The sequence below is a fragment of the Rhinopithecus roxellana genome, chromosome 10, assembly GCF_007565055.1.
Source record: "Rhinopithecus roxellana isolate Shanxi Qingling chromosome 10, ASM756505v1, whole genome shotgun sequence".
In the NCBI taxonomy this organism is placed as follows: Eukaryota; Metazoa; Chordata; class Mammalia; order Primates; family Cercopithecidae; genus Rhinopithecus; species Rhinopithecus roxellana.
Window position 1 is genome coordinate 137232032 of NC_044558.1, and position 19275 is coordinate 137251306.

Here is a 19275-nt window from a genome sequence, read left to right on the forward strand (position 1 = left end):
ACACTCTACAAAACTATAAAACTGGGTAAATAAAATTTTATATGAGACAGCCTCAACAAACAACACACTGAGCTTTCACAAATATGCAGGATTCAATTATGATAAAAATCTCAGAAATACCATTTTATCATTCTCAAAAATATAACAATATCAAATGCTTTGAATTTTCTCTTCTTCACACTTAAATCATATGTTCCATCAGGCCTCATGATCAGACTTTCCAACACAGGAATCTAATTCAGATGAGCATGCCACTGCCCTTCATCTGCAGGGGCCAAAGTTCCCTGACTTCACTCCCAAGTTCCTCCATGACAGGACTCCTGCCTACCCTTCCCAACCTCATCTCCCACTGCTCACGCCTGAGCTGCTCATAGTTGCACGTATTCATGTACACACACACACACACACACACACACACAGAGGCATTCTGCAGTTGCACACCTCCGTGTCTCTGCCCAAGCTAGGCTTTCTGCCTGGAGAGACTATCATTGTCTCATCTGTTAAGACTGAGCTTGAGCCAAACTTCCCAAGCTGGTTAAGATCACCTCTCCTGTGAGCCCATAATTCTGTGTACATACTTCTAGCATTGTACTTGCCATCCTCAGTGAAATGATCTTTTTATTTGTATGACTTCCCCGCCAAGATGTAAGCTAATCTGTGCTGGGCCAACCAGTCATTTTTTTGAAAATTTTGAATCAGGGCACAGTAATTCTAGTCTATCTCTTACAGAGAATTGAACAGAGAGGCTGTATGAAACTGGCACTGAGGCGGTCCTTCACTCATCAAATTTTAAAAAGTCCATCTTTTTTTTTTTTTTCTGAGATGGAGTCTCGCTCTGTTGCCCAGGCTGGAGTGCAGTGGCACACTCTCAGCTTACTGCAACATTCGCCTCTCAGGTTCAAGAGATTCTCACGCCTCAGCCTCCCCGATCAGCTGGGGTTACAGGCACGTGCCACCATGCCCAGCTAACTTTTGTATTCTTAGTAGAGACAGGGTTTCACCATGTTGGCCAGGCTGGTCTCGAACTCTTGACCTCGTGATCCGCCCACCTCAGCCTCCCAAAGTGCTGGGATTACAGGCGTGAGCCACCGCGTCCAGCCCCCAAATTTCTTTTGCTATTGATTTTAAAGTGATGAGGTCTCACAGTGTGGCCCAGGCTGAAGTGCAGTGGTGTCATCACAGCTTACTCTAACCAGGAATTCCTGGGCCCAAGTGATCCTCCTGCCCCAGCCTCCTAAGTGGCTTAAACCACAGGTGTGTGCCAGTAGCTCATTTTTAAAAACTTTTTGAGGAGATGGGGTCTGTGATGGTTAATACTGAGTGTCAACTTGATTGGACTGAAAGATACAAAGTATTAACCCTGGGTGTGTCTGTGTGGGTAGGGGAAAGGCAGATCCACCCTTAATCTGTGGGCACAATCTAATCAGTTTCCAGTGAATATAAAGCAGGCAGAAAAACATGAAAAAGAGAGACAAGCCTAGCCTCTCAGCCTATATATCTTTCTCCCATGCTGGATGCTTCCTGCCCTCAAACACCAGACTCCAAGCTCTTCAGTTTGGGTACTCAGACTGGCTCTCCTTGCTCCTCAGCTTGCAGACAGCCTATTGTGGGACCTTGTGACTATGCAAGTTAATACTTAATAAGCTCCCCTTTATATATATATATATATATATATATATATATATATATATATATATGTATATATATGTATAATATATATACCTCCTATTAGTTCTGTCCCTCTAAGAGAACCCTGACTAATACAGGGTCTCCCTATGTTGCTAGTCCTTGAGCTCCGAGGATCAAGTGATCTTACCTCGGCCTTCCATTGTGCTAGGATTATATGCATGAGCCACTAGACCTGGCCCAAGTCAGTCTTTACAAAGAAGGAAAACAATATTAATTTTTAAAAAAGCAATAGAGATACTATGAAACCCCAGAGGGGCACAAATGTAAATGTTTTGACCTTGCCAGTTCCTGTGTCCAGAAACCATGTTTAATACATGTCCTCAAGTATTGTTAGATTCTAGTGTATTTTTCTAACAAATACTGCAAATTGTTTAAACAAACTTTTTAAAGTTTTGCTCTCGCAAGCAAATGATCCCTAAGACATTTGTATATACAGTTAAGTTTTTAATAAATGTTTATTAAATATATCACAGAACCACCTTTTAAAAATCAATTTGCCAATGCACAACATTACTACATTGTGATTATTGAAGACAAAATACATATAACGCAAAACTTAATCTTTTTAAAATACTGACATTTTCCATCATTGCATTTGAGCTAAGTTCCAAATGCCAAAAATTAACAATGGAAAAGGAAAAGAGAAAAATGACAATGAACACTGGCAAAATTTCCTCCAAAGCCTGTGTAGTCACAAGAGTCTCTCATTATGGTATCTCATTTTAGGGTCAACCTCTAACTCTCACACAATTTCTAACTACACAGGCCAATGGTATGGTCATTTAAAAAGAAGAGGAAAACTGGCCGTACAGTTCTTAAGAGTTTGAAGATAATAGACTTTCCAGAGAGTATCAAATGTCATGAGGCCAACCAGCTTGCCTCCCTTGTGTCACTTCATGGATAAGAAAAACCAAGATCTAGGGAGCTAAAGTAATTGGCCCAAGGGACATCGCAAATCAGAATCCAAGTAGAACTCACTAGCCAGGCTTCTTGCACTACCCTGTGCTATCTCTCATTTCTTTGTCTCTAGCACAACCTGAGAAATAGCTGTTCTCTAAAAAAGAAAACACACACACACCAAAACTAATCAGTGACTCTCCATTGTTCAGGTTTTTCAAAAACAGCAATGAGGGACAATGAAAAGGATTTTAATGCTCAAGACATTCTGTTCTCTTAGTCATCAATCATGATCACGTCTACATTTCCTGCTTAGAAATGTCTGGAGATTGGCACCCAATTTCGACTTATCTGAATGGTTTACCTTTATAATCTTGGGAGTTACAAAGAAGAGAGAAACAAATTATATTGGGGATAAATGCACAACCTCTCCCTGACTCTGCATGACAGGCCAAACTGAAGTTTTATAATGAAAGAGATCACTTTTTAAAATCAAGGCTTTTTTTCATCATAATTGCAGTGTGAATCATCATTCCTTTCACAAAGTCACACTCCTTTCACGGTCACAAAGAAAAATTACTTAAGGAAGCCAAATGAAAAATATGAAAAAAAAATCTCTGATAAAGACTTAACTCTCAGGAACCAGAAGCTCTACCACTCAAACACTGAAATATATTGGTTTCTGATTAGCTACCTAGAGCACGTCTAGCTCTTAACAAAAGACACAAACATTATTCTTTCCTTCCATCCAACTCTGGCTGGCTGTTTAGGTTTGATTGCATGATTTATTTTTCCAAATTATTTATATATTAATTGTCTTCAGCTCTTAAGAATCTACACTTTTATTTTAAATACTTTACCAATACTTATATAGGTTAAATGATTAAGGGCAAATCTTTAATGACAGGTCGCTCATGAAGACTGTAGCTTAGGGTGACTTCAAAATCAATAAGCACTTCCAAGCTTATATATAAAGTTATAAAGATCATGGTTTGAATAATATAAATAGTATCAAAAACTCATAAATGTACAAAATGAAACACATCCTCCCATACGACTGTAAGTTCATCTATCTAAAAAGCTAGTAAATTAAGTCTTTATTATTTGCTTTTCAACCTAATGATTTGTTTATTAAAGATTAAAGTGATGATAGTCATTCGAAATACATCAAAAAATTTTAATTTAAAAAAGGTCAGATGTTAGTCTCAGAAACTAAGAATAACTCTAAATGTGCCTTTTGAGACATAACAAGCATGGCATTCATCAGTTAAGAATTAAGTGTTATCATAAGGATTCTATTATCCTCTTAAACTTTGATGGACTGGCCATCATTGTTACATGAATGTTTTTCTCTTATAATCTATTTCCCTCTAAAATAGTGTAAGCTCATAAAATGAGGTAGAGTAACCAAATACCATAAAGTCAAACAAAGACTATACAACTTTCCTTCATTAACACAGCAAAGAAAGGGTGAATGGTGTAAAAAGAAAAGCTTTCTAAACAGTAATTCTTCCACATTGGCTTTCTCATAAAATAAACATGGGAGAGGGGAGTTAAAACTTGCACTATCATTTGTGAAAACCCCCACAATTAAGAGCTATCATAAGCTGTTTCATGTACTACCTACCTCATTTGTTTTTCACAATAATCTCATGGGATAGGTATTAGTATCACTACTGCCATGGTACACACAAGGAAACTGAGACACAGAGCATGTAAGAAATCTGTGAAAGATCATATTCCTGGTAAGCAGTGGGGGCAGAATTGGAACCCAGATACTCTGGTAGGAGTCCATGTTCTTTACTGGTAATGTACACTGCCAACCTCATAGGTTTTGTAAGAATTAAAATTGTAAGCCATCTGTAAAATTTGAGGCATGGTTCCTGGCCGTTGGGAAGTGCTACAGTGGTACTCATAATGTTGATCGTGATGAAAATCACAATCATCATGCTTGCTTCTGAATTTTAAGAGAATTTTCAAATTATTTCCACTTCTAAAATTCTGGTGTTCTTCTGATGGATAAAATGTCCTTCCAAACCTCTTCAATTTTTTAAAAAAATATTTCATTTAAGCATGTATATCTTTAAGGTTCTGTCATATTAAGTCTACAATACATAGTACCAGATCAAAACCAGGCAATTTTCCAAGCAGCAACCTGGAAAGCCCACCAAATTATCTGAAACCACAATGATCTATTACCTGGCATAGAATAATGTTCTCACGAAAAAATTATTTACATATCATCTGAGTGTTTACAATGTTAAGATGAACTGATACAGCTTTTATTACAATCACTCCACAACCTGTCAATAGGTTACATTAAAAAAGAGAAAGAGAAAAAAATTAAACTGGTTGATAGTAGCATTAACTAAAAGGACAAAGATATCCGCAGCTAACTCCCTGTAGCACCGTAAGAGCACTGGCTGTGTTCTGCAAAAGAAGAGAGCTGTTTGGTGGCCTTGAAGTCTGCTGCCAATCTCTTACTCACACAGGCCAGAGGTTGAGTATTCCATACGGTGTCTGCTGAGCTGACAGAAAGCCATGAGACCCGAGATCCTCTTTCAACAGACTATTGTGACAGTGATGGAACTCCAAGCCAAACCAGAAATGCCTATGTTCTCTTTCAACATATGTCCCTGTGCATCCAGTTGGAAGGCAGATGCCTAAGCTTGATTACTCTACACTGAGAAAGGAAGGAACTTATCATCCACTGATTGAAATTCACAGGGGATCAAATATTGCCAAGAACCAATACCCAATCAAGATGAAGCAGAATGAACCAGGGACTGTCAGCAGTTAGAAACTATCAACTGCTACCCATAAATTAAAAGGAATTTTTGTCTCCTTAGCATGTTATTTATTTAGAAGAAGCTTTTAGTGCTAACTTCTGAATGAAGCCAACAAGCGCTTTATTGAAATGATCTACTTTAGTGCTGAGCTCAGTTCAGGAACCCATGTGGAGTTCCAGTAAGCTTTCAGATGAATTTATAAAGGTAGTTCCTGCTTTACCACATACTTTGGGTCTGGTTAAGAAGGGATAAGATCCCTCTCAATTAATGGCTAAGAAATAGTAATAGAAAAAACAAAAATGTCTCTTCAAATTCTCTAGCCACCAAAGAAAACACTTTTCTGGCAAGTTCTATATTTAAGAAAAGCTACTTTAATGAGACCTAGGAAACCAGCTTGAGTAAATAACCCACCGAAGAACATTAAAGGCACAGTAATGACACTATTCCAATAAACACAGTTCATAATTAAGAAGCCTTTTAACACTAACTGACACAGTTTATTTTTGAAAATAAGTTTTGTACTTAACTTTTCTTTTTTCTTTTTAGAGGCAGGGTTCTGCTCTGTCATCCAGGTTGGAGTGCAGTGGCATGATCATGGCTCACTACAACCACAAACTCTTTTGCTTAAGTGATCCTCCCACCTCAGCCTCCCAAAGCGAGCCTCCCAAAGTGAGCCTCCCAAAGAGTTACAGGTGTGAGCCACAGTGCCCAACTTTAAATTTTTATTTTTTAAAAGTACATTTCCCATCATTTCTGTCACACCTACAGCAAAATAACACCATTCATTTACCCTTCTCAATAAACTATTTCCTTCTCTACAGGAGGTCATTTGCCTGCAGTAATCAACCACCTCCTTTCTGCAGTGCCTTAACATTCACTCAGTGTGCCAGTAGTCGCAGAACACCAAAGGACACAGGGTCTTAGCAAAAACTATGGTCAATTCACTACATTAAAAATAAACTGAGCCAGGAGCAGTGACTCACGACTGTAATCCCAGCACTTTGGGAGGCCAAGGCGGGCAGATCACCTGAGGTCAAGAGTTCAAGACCAACCTGGTCAACATGGTGAAAGCCTGTCTCTACTAAAAATACAAAAATTAGCTGGGCGTGTTCCAGATTATTAACAGCCTCATACCATCTTTGAGAGAAACCTAGTGACCTAGTGATATGAGATTTGCAGGTGACAGAACAAATCTGTGTTGAAAGCCTGTGTTATTGATGAATAATAACTGGGGCAGCACACCTGTAATCCCAACTACTTGGGAGGCTGAGGCAGGAGAATAGCTTGAACCCGGGAGGCAGAGGTTGCAGTGAGTTGAGATAATGTCACTGTACTCCAGCCTAGGCAACAGAGTGAGACTCCATAAGAAAAAAAAAAAAAAAAAAGAAAGAAACTGAAGAAGGGAAAAAACTCAGGGATGCATATGGACAAAAATTAGGAAGGATATAATTTGGGTATTATGTCTGAATGATAGGACTCTGAGTATAAACAGTTATAAAGTTGTTTAACAATACATAACTTTAATTATACTGGTTAGTTTGGTCAGTGTCATTATATAGTTCAGCCTAAAAGTTACTGCTTTCTTGAGTCTGCCACCATCGTGCTCCTACCTCCTGAAAATAACTCACAGTGATCTGAATACAGTCACCTAAAAACTACATCTGAAGACTTAACTATGCATGCCATTGAAGAGAGAATTCCATAGTGAAATGTGGACCAGCTTATTTATACACAATGCAAGGGAAGCAAGGAAAAAGCTATTAGCAGAAATTAAAAATTTCCAACAACCCTTTACAGTAAGATCTTGGTTCATATCTGCTTCCACGAGGTGGTTTGTGTTTTTAACATGCATCACTGAGGTTTATATTTTAAGAGACTTTAAAATGAGGGATGTGGGATTTATTAAATAAATACAAACCTACAGACTTCACTTTTAACTGTTACATGTATCTTCTGTGTGGGCCCATTAGTTAACTCTACACCTCTTATTCAGTCATTTCATTTTGATTCGGCTGCTGCTGAATGAGACTGAAAATGACTCATCTGAGATCAATCAATGAATATGATGTATAAAGGGGAGAAAGAGAACCCAGTTTTTATTCATCAATAATACAGTCTTTCAACACAGATTTGTTCTGTCACCTGCAAATCTCATATCACTAGGTCACTAGGTTTCTCTCAAAGATGGTATGAGACTGTTAGTAATCTGGAACACGTTTTCCCTACTCATAGAATCATATGTGTGACATAAAAGTTCAAAAGCTTACCTCAGGAATTTAATTTGCACAGCATTTCTTACTTTGGGGAAAAAGTGTGATACAAGGTCTACAGCAATAAAACATAAAAACTACACTTAAAAGATCAGTTACCCATTTTATCATTGAAGGTCAAAATATTTATATGTCTCCCTATGTCCCTTGAATTTAATTACTTTATAATTCACTTTAGTGCCAGACTGTTCTCTAGTCTTAAACTTGTTTTGTTTTTTTATTTGTACACCTATGTGCAAGGTATTTACAGGAAAAAACTTTTAAGAGCCACTGAAATGAAAATCTAACCATTATCTTGCCCATAAAAATAGAAAAGGAGTTCATTTTATGTAGAAATATCATGATCATTATCCCATAAAGTTTCATAAGGATAGGGCTTTGTTTATTTCACTGACATATTTCCAGAACCAAAAATAGTGCCTGACACATAGTAGGTGCTCAGTAAACAGTATTGAATGAATGAATGATCCATAACATACCCTAAAGGGTAGCAGAGGAAAGAGGAAATGTCCAAGAATTTATTGAGCCAAGAACTGTCTTCAGTGCCTATTGTGGTCATTGTCATTTAAATATGAAACCAATCAAGTATATATGAAGAATGACTATACATATATAGGTGTGTATATACTTGATATATATGGAATGAAGGTAAGATTTCATTTAGAATTCACTGGGCTTTCTAATGTGAAAGGGAAAGTGTTTCCATGTGTGCACAAATTTGATGTATTTAAGATGTTGGGGGGTGTTTACACACAAAACATTTCTCATTTCCCATGGAATAATTCAGTAAAAGAAGCATCAACTAAAATATAATCTGATTCTAGAGTAGGTACTCTCAACTCTAGGCTTTTCATTATACTTTCTACCCATAAGTCAATCAGTAAGTCACATAAAAATAGGCAAACTAAATTAATGACCTGCAGTAGGATTTTTTCCTGGGCTTAGATTTTTCCCTGTATTAGATAACTTCCGAAAACAATATTTTGCCTGATAACATTTAGCCCAATTCTTGTCAACCTCACACCAATGCATTCAATACAACTATGTACTAATAGTTTTGAAGTTGAACAACAACAAAAATCCACACAAACTCATTCCTTGCCTGTATATTGCAGGTTCAGCATTTTCATAATGCATTCTGGTGCTCAGAAACCCATATGGGGAAAACAATATCCAGAATACTAAACTAATAATAATGACGCTGCTGGCTTCCATGTGCTGAGTGGCCATGGTATGCCACGCACCAACTACATGCTTATACATGTACAAATGCTTTTAGTCCTGACAACCAGCATTTCTCCCTTTGAGAGATGAGAAAACTGAGGCTCATAGAGATTAAATAACTTGTCCAGGATCAAGTAAGTGATAGAGCCATGATTTAAACGCTCTGTCTGCAGAGTCAGAGATGTTAAGAACTATGATAACGTTGCCTCTTCCAACTTTTATTTGCTTTACCTGATCACCTTCTGACAAAAGTACAAGCACAGTTTTCAAAAGTAATTGTAACAGTAATCAAATTTATACTCAAATGTATGACACCGTTTTTTTTTTTTTTTTTTTTTTTTTTTTTTTTTTTCTTCCAAAGAGAAAAGATATATGACAACTTTCCATGGGGGGAAGATGGTCCGGGCCCACAAACACATTAACTTAGTGAGAATCCAGCCCAATTCCAGCTGTGCTGTCTGCTGCTTTCTGATCATCACTCCTTCTAAAATAGCTGGCTACTTGAGGTTAAAAAAAAGAAAAAGTCATCTACAAAGCATGTCACCTAGTTCAATGTATTAGCACCAATACCCTATACTGAAGCAAGTCAAGAGGTGTCTCATTTGTGGAACCAGAGATGACTGCAAGAATCTTTGTACCTGCTGAGAGTTCAATGGAGAGGCCAGCTCCTCATAGAAATGATACAAGCACCCTGACTCTTCCCCAAGGCTTAGCCCTCACCCTGGACTCTGGGCTTTAGAGCATAGTAAATGGTCAAAGCACAAGTTCAGGAATCAAACAGTCTGGGTTCCAATCCTGACCCTACCACTTACTATGTGAACTTGGACAAGAATTTTTAACCTCTAAGCCTCAGTTTCTTCATAGCAATGGGAGTTACAATATCTACCCTAAAAGAGATACCACAGTGGTTAGATAGAATAACATATGGGACATGCTAGCCCCCTTTCTGGTACATAGTAGTTGGATAATAGAAAGTTTTCTTCCCCCTCCTGGGGGAACTTCTCACCGGTGCTCTGGAACTGGCTGACACTGGTTTGGAAGAGCTGACTATTAAATTTTTAGGAATTTTACAAGTCACTTACTTAAAAAACAGCCATTATTAAAAATTAAAGTAAATAAACTTAAAATTAAATATGTCATATTTTAAACAAGGTACTGAATATTCAAAGCTCATTACTCTTGAGTTGGCTTTTGCTTCACTTTGCTATTATCTATGCTTTTGAGGTTATTTATGTCTATTGCATCTGTCTGGTAGAGACATGGCATCATGGCGGACTATGACACAGCTCTCACAACTCTGTGGTCAGTGAAGTCACACTCGTAGCTTGAAATCAGCCACAGTAGGAGTATTTACATTAGCAAACACTACAAATCAGGAGTCCCTTTCTTTAGAGAGCCAGTTATTAAACAATTTAGCAGCACACCACAGGAATTCATATTTCATCTTACCCTTTCTGCTCCAGCATGATTCATCTCTCCTCTCTACAGGTTATCTAAGAATACACAGACACACACACACGCACACACACACACACACATCTGAAAAGAAAAACAAACCCCTCTCCCACTAACAACTTTTTCTCCATTTCTTCATTGGCAAATTTATTGAAAATGTTCCATCTATGTCAATTTCCAACATTTCTTTATCATCCACTCATCAACTGATCCATGTCACAAACATTTGAGCAGCTGCTATTGGCCAGACACTGTGACAGGAGCTGGCAACACATCTGTGAGACACCCTGGCATGAACCTGCCCTAACCGAGTTCATAGTCACATGGCAGCCTAGCTTCTGTCCCACCTTGAACATCTCCAGTGATCTCTGTACTCATTTTCCTCCACTCTTTAGCCTCCATTTAAAAAATTCACAATTTCCCCAATTGTTTCACCTTCTTTTCCTCCATGGCCCTCAATAAAAATGTGAAGATTTTCTCGATGTTTTAACCCTTTATTTCTCTTCCCTTTTCCTCAGGAATTTCATGCATTACTGTGATTTTATTCTCTCCCCAACCCCCAGAAAACCTATTACTCCCCTAATTTTTCCACTTAGTAACTAATGCCACCATCTACCCACCTGGTTAAGCCAGAAACTTGGAAATCCTTGTTTCCTTCCTTTCCCTCTGCCCGTAATCACAAACATTAGTGAGTCCTGTTGGGTCTGTATCAGAAATGTATCTCAAATCCACCTCATCTCTTCATTGCAGTTTCCATGACTCTCAGCTAAGACCCCTTTTCCCTCACTCAGCTTGTGTGAAAGCCTCCTAACCCTTTTCCCTCCTTCATGATTGCCCCCAACAGCCTGCACCACAAAGAGACAAGAGGGAATGTTTTTAAAAGAAATGTAATCATGTCTGTCTATACTTAAAAAATAAAAATAAAAATAAAAAAACTCCAGCATCTTCCCATTCCCCTAGAATAAAATCCAAACCTGCTTCCACAGCCAGCACATCCCTTCACCTGTGCCCTGCCCCCTCCCTGCCCTCGCCCCTTTTCCTCCCAATTTGCTCATGACCGTCAAGCCTGGAACCCTCTGCCAGATCCTTGCACATATTCACTGGCTCCTCTCCTCATTCAGGAGGATTCAGAAGCCTTCCCTGGCCAACCAACCCAAATGCCCCCAGGCTAAGGCATCGCTCCCATCACATCCTGCCTTACTCTCTTCTTAGCACTCCCATTGTTCATTCAGTGTTGATTATTTTTGTCTACCTTCCTCTACTAGAAGGAAAGCTACACAAGAGCAAGGACCTTGTCTTTCTTATTTACCAGGACACTCCTGGTGCCTGGAACATGCACTTGTCAGCCACTCAACAGATATTTATTGATGAATGAACAAAAGAATGAATGAATGGGGCAAGATAAAAAAAACAAACACAGGCAAAGGCAAGAATAATTGGAAACAAAGACTGCAGAAAGAGGGAGTTTTAAGGGACTACACAGAAGAGTAACAACAGCAATCTGAAGTGGTAAAGTGCTAATCCTATGAATGGAATTTCCATATGTTAAAATAATTTGAGGTCATTAGGCTAAGGTGACTTCGGCACCCTGCATCCCTACATCAGCAGAGAAACCCAACTAGTGTAAATGGTAAAATGAAACCAAGCTTAACCACCAACTAACCTCTAACTAGGGACTTCCCACTGGAATGATCCACATAGGGCTACTACTCCCCTTTAACCAATCAAATATTTCCTTTGCTCTGTTTCTGCATTTGCCCTATAAAAGCTTCCCCATACCCTGCCCCAGCAGGGGAGCCCCAAACCACTGACAGTCTGGAGCTGCCCAATTCATTCATCACTTTCTGCTCAAATAAACTCTGTAGCTTTTGAATGTGCCTAAGTTTATCTTTTAACATATATCTGTTATATTCTGACTTGCCCGTGGCCTGAGATATTTTAGAAACAACCTAATTTAGTGAGCAACACCTGTGCTGATAAATCCATGCTAATTTTCAAGGCTAGGTCAAAATATTAAAAAAAAAAAAAAAAAAAAAAAAAAAAAAAAAAAAAAAGAAGAAGAAGAAGAAAAGAAAGACAGTCAAATGCTGTAAAGATTTTCATACATCTTCAAAAACATTTCAGAAAGGAAGAGTCCTCTGGGTTTCCTCTCATATTTGGACTGCAATAAATTCAGATCAAACACAAAGAGCAGACAGAGGCAGGAGAAGGGGAGGGAGAATGTTCTCCTCCCCCAGGAAACGGAGGGCGCCCATCTTCTGAAGTCTGAGGCTGCACAGACCCACACCTCATCACAGGCAGGCAGCAGGGCTTCCACTTGCTTCCTCTAACTCCTCCTTTCTTATCCATTGTAATACAGGGGAGGAAGGGAGAGAAATGGGGACAGAAAGAAGGGGGTAAGGAGGGAAGCATGAAGAGAGGGAGGTCACAGTGTGCTGACTCAGTGCTTCACTTCCCTAGGTAGGCATCCCAGGCTGCACTAGGTGATGCTGGACATTGAAAACATGCAGGGACCAAGAAACCCAGCCCAGTACCTCATCATGGACCACACAGCTTGTGGGGACACTGGGAATCCACTGCTCTTGGGTTCTGGTGGCAGTGGAGAGTGGCAGCCACCCCAAGCTCCTTTGTGAGGGAACCGCTGCTGCTTCCCATTCTCCCGGTGAGGATGGCCTGGCAGTGAGGAGGGCTGGGGGCTCCCGGGCTGCTGTGGGCTGCATGGACAGAGGGCCCCATTGCTCCTGTTGTGCATGGAATTGAGGGAAAACAAAGTCAACCAGAATGACAAGGCTTGCAACAACCAATAGCAGTACCTTGCCCCACCCACAAGTCTTGCTTCCTGGAAACCACCATTCTCAAGTCGTTAGCTCTTGTGTTTCTGATATTTACTGCCATATTATTAAAACAACATAATTACAGTTTTAGAACTTATCGTATTGACTTACTATAGAACACTGTAACTCAGACTTTGTTAGATGGCCACCAACACACACACACACACACACACTCACACACACACTTCTTCACCCCGCACCCTCCAAACAGGTTTCTCTCAGAATATTTGGTTGAAGTGGTATTAAGGATTTACATTATTATATTCTTGTAAGATATTGCTCATAGCTGAACCATCCAATTTTTAATTACATTTTTTCTATTATGAATTCTCTGAGATATAATTCATAACCACTAGATGGGCAAAAATTTAAACATCTGATATTACCAAGGGATGGTCAGAAAGGGAAACAAAGAGGATTCTCATTCCTGCTAGAACCATTTCAGGAGCAATGTCTCAGGATGTAATGCAGTCAACGTGCATCTATCCTTTGCCCAGCAACTACACTTCCATGGCTATGCCTGAAAGAAAGCTTCATGTATTTGCACAAGAATATATGCACAGAGATTTCATTGCAGCATAGTTTAGAACAGCAAAAATGTGGAAATAACCTAAATTCCAAATCCAGAAAAATGGATAATGATAATTAAATACTATACAGCAGTTAAGATAAATGAAATATAGCTATATATATCAACATTGATATATCTCAAAAGCCCAATGGTAAATGAAAAAAAAAGCAAGTGATAGCATTTATGCAAAGTTTGAAAATATGTAAAACAATACTTTTCTATCCACTGGTATGTGTGCATATGGAGTAAAGTCCTAGAAACAATCATGGAAATGAAAAATGTCAAATTCGGGATTGTGATTCCCTCTGGAGAGAGGGGATAAGGACTGTGGACAGGGAATGTTATTTTGTACATGTTGGGAATTATATCCTGAATTTTTACAAAAGAAAGATAACTTTCAGGAGCTGATCTTTCACTGAAAATCTTTCCTCCTAAAGATGATGTCAAATAGGAGAAATCTCATTCCATCCATGTGTGCCAATCTTAAAATTTAGGAATAAATTGCACTAGTAGGAAAGTACTTGCAACATTTTGTTTCTGTTACTGTTTCTTTCCTGCTTCCTGAATCATACAGTGAAAGATCTCAAGAACCACCTAGCGCTAAGATGTTTATTCCAAATCAGCAGATAAAGTGGGGACTGGGGAGTAGACCTCTAGGTGCTGGTGTAAAACTTTGTGTATATGTGCATTCCTCTGGGGACACAACTTTGTGAAATTCTCAAGAGTCCACGACTCCCCAGATATTCAGAACCTCTGAGTTGGGTAACTCTTATAATGCCTGAGCAGCAGATGTCCTGCGAGGTCTCCTGAGTCCCTGTCATATGTTCCTCCCTGGAGGCAATGGTGCTCCTGGCTAACCCTGTGAATCTGGAGCCACATGGACATGGGTCCAAATCTTGGCTCCACTTGGGCTGGCTGACTGTGAGGAGGATCCTTTCTGTGCCCCTGTTTTCTCCTTTGTAAAATGAGGATAAAGACTGTTGCAAGCAAGTGACATGGCACAGTGCCAGAACAGGGCCAACCCTTAGGTGATATTAACTTTTTTGGCCAGGTCTCCATGTTACAGCCTTTGGTTCCTTCCTACCACTTTTTACAACTGTAATCAATCACTCATCGAATTATTTACATAATGTCTCCACCAACATCTTATATGCTCTTTGCAGGAAGGAACCGTATTTGTCTCGCTCTTGGTTAGGCAGAATGAGTACGTGTTGAATGGGTGCATAAAAGCATGAAGAAAAGAATGAATGCCTCCACTTAGGCTGCACTGCTGGATGTGAAAGCTAATTTTTTTTTTTTTTTTTTTTTGAGACGGAGTCTCACTCTGTCACCAGGCTGGAGTGCAGTGGCGCAAACTCAGCTCACTGCAATGTCCAACTCCCTGGTTCAAGCGATTCTCCTGCCTCAACCTCCTGAATAGCTGGGGTTACAGGCACGTGCCACCATGCCCAGCTAATTTTTGTATTAGTGGAGACAGGGTTTTACCATGTTGACCAGGATAGTCTCGATCTTCTGTCCTTGTGATCTGCCCGCCTTGGCCTTCTAAAGTGCTGGGATTACAGGCGTGAGCCACCATGCCCAGCCTAAAAGTTTCTTAAAACAAAACAAAACAAAAAAGACCCAGACGGAGCTGTGGGATTTATATCAGCAGTATTATTTCTCCCAAAGAATTTCTAGCCGTTTAGTATGATGAAGGTAAAGAAAGAAAAGAGACAATTATCCCTTTTGAAAAAGGCCTGGCTCAACAGTTACTACATGAAGAAGAAAGAAAGAGGTGTAGGCACCAGTGGCCTGGAGAGTCCCAAGATCAGAGAAGACATGACTTTCATGACAACAGTAAAATAGCTCTGGACTGGACCACGTGAGACAGTGCATCTTCAGTCGTCTTTTTGCTGTCAGTGAGGCATAGCAGAAAGAAGTTAGGAGGTTGAGACAAGGTAGATGCAAGAAGAAAGTGGAAAAAGGGTTTACAGGTTGTTCCCTAAAAAGTAAGTTGGGCAATGCAATTACTCCCACTGGTCAGAGGATATGGAGGAAAGGCATCCTCATATAGACCAAAGGGAAGGCCTCTGGCTCACGGTTTTCTTGGCATGAGTTTGGGTGAAAGTAATTATTTGGCTCCATGTTTTTATAAGTCTCTGAGATTTACTGAGAGCCAACAGAGCACTACACTCTTTTTAAATTATCCCCAACTATCACACTTCCAGGCAGGAAGGTGATCGGAATTTCCTGACTCATCTCAGTTTGTTGCCACTCAATATCACTGCTCTTATCTTTATGTCAAGAAGTATAAAGAGGTAGGAAATGAGATTTAAAAAGCAGGATTTTTTTCAGATAAAATTCTTCATTTGATAAGGCAGGGGAATAAATTAGCCACATCTTTTAAAAGTTTAAAAGTAAGGACCTTATAATTACTGAAAAATGGGGTCTGCTTGTAAAATTACTGGTAATTACGGATTTGATGGGGAAGAAAATTACAGTATGTGCTTGAACTTTTAATATGCCTTAGTGATTCTTAGCATCTATAAGCCACCACATAAAATGAGTGTGCCTTAAATTTTTTAAATAAATTAAGCTACTAAATAAGGTTGTTCATTAATTTGAATATGACGTGTATATACTCCTGTATGGTGTAGACTGGCTCTTTGTGGAATTCCAATGGGTGCCTCCTAAAACTCTTAGGTAATAAGCATTGTTAGAAGAGCAGGACAAGGGGCTCTTTGATAGATAACCCTCATGCAAATGCAGGGATTCAAAGCAAGCTGTGAAAAACTGTTACCATTTGCAATCACTATTTTTATGAATCAAGATTTTCTCAGCAGCGTGCAACCAAAACAAAACAGCAATATAAACTTCCAATTAACATAGATACTTTCCAATTCCAAATTTGGGGCTTACAAAAACTTCATTGTCCTCAATGATTTATATAAAAGTGTGAAGCATTTTAACACATATAATGCACTTATCTTAATGAAATAAGCCTTGTTGACTATGTGACAGTCTAAGGTGAGATGACATTTAATAAAGTGTTCTACTTGTATTTTTTAAATGGAAGATTGGAAACTATTGTTTTAAGTAATTCTTCTCTGCCCATGACACGCCATTTGATATCAAAACTTTAAAATGACTTACGACTTGTCTTCCTTGTTAGAAAGGGAAAAGAGGTCATAAACCAAGCACACTCCAAACACCGTGATGCCTGTCTCTTTCACCAGCATCGCACAGGTCCCCAGAAACAAACTGAACAGCAAGAAGAAGGGAGACACCGTGGAAGGGAAGCTTTCCCCAACACAGCCCTGATCCAGACTCCTGAAAAAGAAGTTGGAGATTCTTTTAATCTAAGCAAGAATGTGGTCTGCTAAGAAATACCACCTCTTAAAGATAAGAGCTAATGTCAATTTCATTGTATTCTAAGAAATTAAGCAGGTGAGTAGAGATTTCTTAAAGAGCCTTCATCCTCACAATACTGAATTTGGTACTTAAATTGCAGTATACACAGACTATGATATGTAACAAATGAACACCAAAAAGCCATTTAAAATTCTACCAGAGAGACATACTTAGTCACATGAAAAGAGGTTTAAGTGAATACATTCTAAGTGAATAATCGAGTTACTAAACTATATGCATAAGCTCAGGAGCCAGGTTCCCTGGGTCCCCTGCTAACCACAGCAGTTAATTAATAGGGTAATATGGGGCAAGTTACTTTACTTCTTGGTGCTTCAGTTCCCTTATGTGTGAAAAGGGATTACAGCGTTGTAGGGGGGATTAAACGAATGACTTGTCACACATCAAGTGTATATCACCATTACCATTATGGTAGTGAAGTATTTTATGTGCTTCCACACATAAAACAAAGTTACCAGTGGATATACATGCCAAAATATAATAAGCATTTCTCTCTGGGATGAAAATACAATGATTTTAACCTTTTTTTTCTTTTGGCTAAATTCATTCAGCCAAAATTTTTAAATTCATTTTCTATGAGCATACCTTAGGTAAAGTTTATTTTTTTCTCAGTTTAATTTCCAATAAGGATTTTCAAAATCTCTCTGGTGTTGTTAAGCCTTTGTTTCACCTTGTAAAACAGAGCTGGCCCCCTACCAAGAAACATCACTGTTCCCTTCAACAGGTACCACATCTATTGGCTCCTATTCCATGGAAGTAAGGGCCAATATTTCTGTAGTTGAGACACCTTCTCCTTAGTGTTATGTCTTAGAACAATTGTATAAAATTATACACAGGATTTGTAGTGAATAGGCATTTATTTCTATTGAGTTAGTCTATAGCTCAAATTTCTGAAAGTGAGAATGGCATGCAAAACCAATCTGTAATAACACGGCTCATTATCATACAGATATGGATACACTGCAGGCCTAATCATGCCCCCAAACATATTAACCATATAGAACAGGCCTAGAGAACAAGTTTAAACTCCAAAGCAATTATTACTTATATTCTAATGCCAGAGTAAACAAGAAACAATTAATTGTTAAATTTTGGCTTATATTTTCAGGTTTAATGACACCACATCATACAATCAAGAATGTAGTAGAAAGTTACAAAGCCAGGATCAGAAGAAGACTTACACTATGCTAAGAAAATGTTCTACCTTTTAAACAAAACAAAACTTCCTAAGACTTAATTCATTTCATCATTGACCCAAGGTCTAAATTGGTTTGTAACAGGTTTCTCAATCTTAGCCCCACTGGCATTTTCTGCCAGATAATTCTTTGTTGTAGGGACTGTCCTGTGCATTGCAGAATGTCTGTTCAGCAACATCTTTGGCTTCTATGCTGTAAATGCCATGAGCACCTCTTCAGTTGTGACAACCAAAAACATCTGCAGATATTGCCAAATGTCTCCTGCAGGTAGAAGAGGTAATGGCTAGGAGGAGGAGGGAAATCACCCCTAATTAAGAGCCACTGGTTTAGAACAGTGTTCCTCAGTCATTGGGTTTTGTAAGACTATAGGTCAATGAACTGATCCAAAGATCAGGGCCACCAAATGCTTAATCAGGCATCTCTCCATGAAACTGAGCAACATGGTTGACTTGCCCCCTTTTTCCAGGTTGTATGAGTCTGTTTTCATGCTGCTGATAAAGACATACCGGAGACTGGGCCATTTACAAAAGAAAGAGGTTTATTGAACTCACGCTTTCACATGGCTGGGGAGGCCTCACAATCACGGTGGAAGGCAAGGAGAAGCAAGTCACATCTTATATGGACGGCACCAGGCAAAAAGAGCTTGTGCGGGGAATCTCCCATTTTTAAAACCATCAGATCTCGTGAGACTTATTCACTATCACAAGAATAGCATGGGGAAGATCCGCCCCCATGATTTAATTGCCTCACACTAGGTTCAGTTCCACAACACGTGGGAATTGTGGGAGTTACAATTCAAGATGAGATTTGGGTGGGGACATAGCCAAACCATATTACAGGCCATGCTCTGAGCTGCCCCCATTAACATTCTCTTTTTAATCCACTCCTTTCGCTATATGGACATGACGTGACTCAGATGAGAATCTGATTGGTTTAGGGTAA

General features: G+C 39.1%; 1 protein-coding gene across 3 annotated transcripts in view; it reads right to left on the reverse strand.

The window, feature by feature from the left end:
• The window catches only part of TMTC1 (transmembrane O-mannosyltransferase targeting cadherins 1), a 289708-nt gene that overhangs the window by 243051 nt on the left and 27382 nt on the right, over positions 1-19275 (reverse strand). For 2 of the 3 annotated variants that reach the window (XM_030938684.1, XM_030938683.1), the window contains exons 4-5: positions 16862-17038; positions 12859-13065 (exon numbers count right to left, since the gene is read on the reverse strand). In XM_030938684.1, coding sequence (XP_030794544.1) covers positions 12859-13065; positions 16862-17038 — 384 coding nt within the window. The remainder of the gene's footprint in view (positions 1-12858; positions 13066-16861; positions 17039-19275) is intronic. The other variant, XM_030938685.1, reaches the window with a different exon arrangement.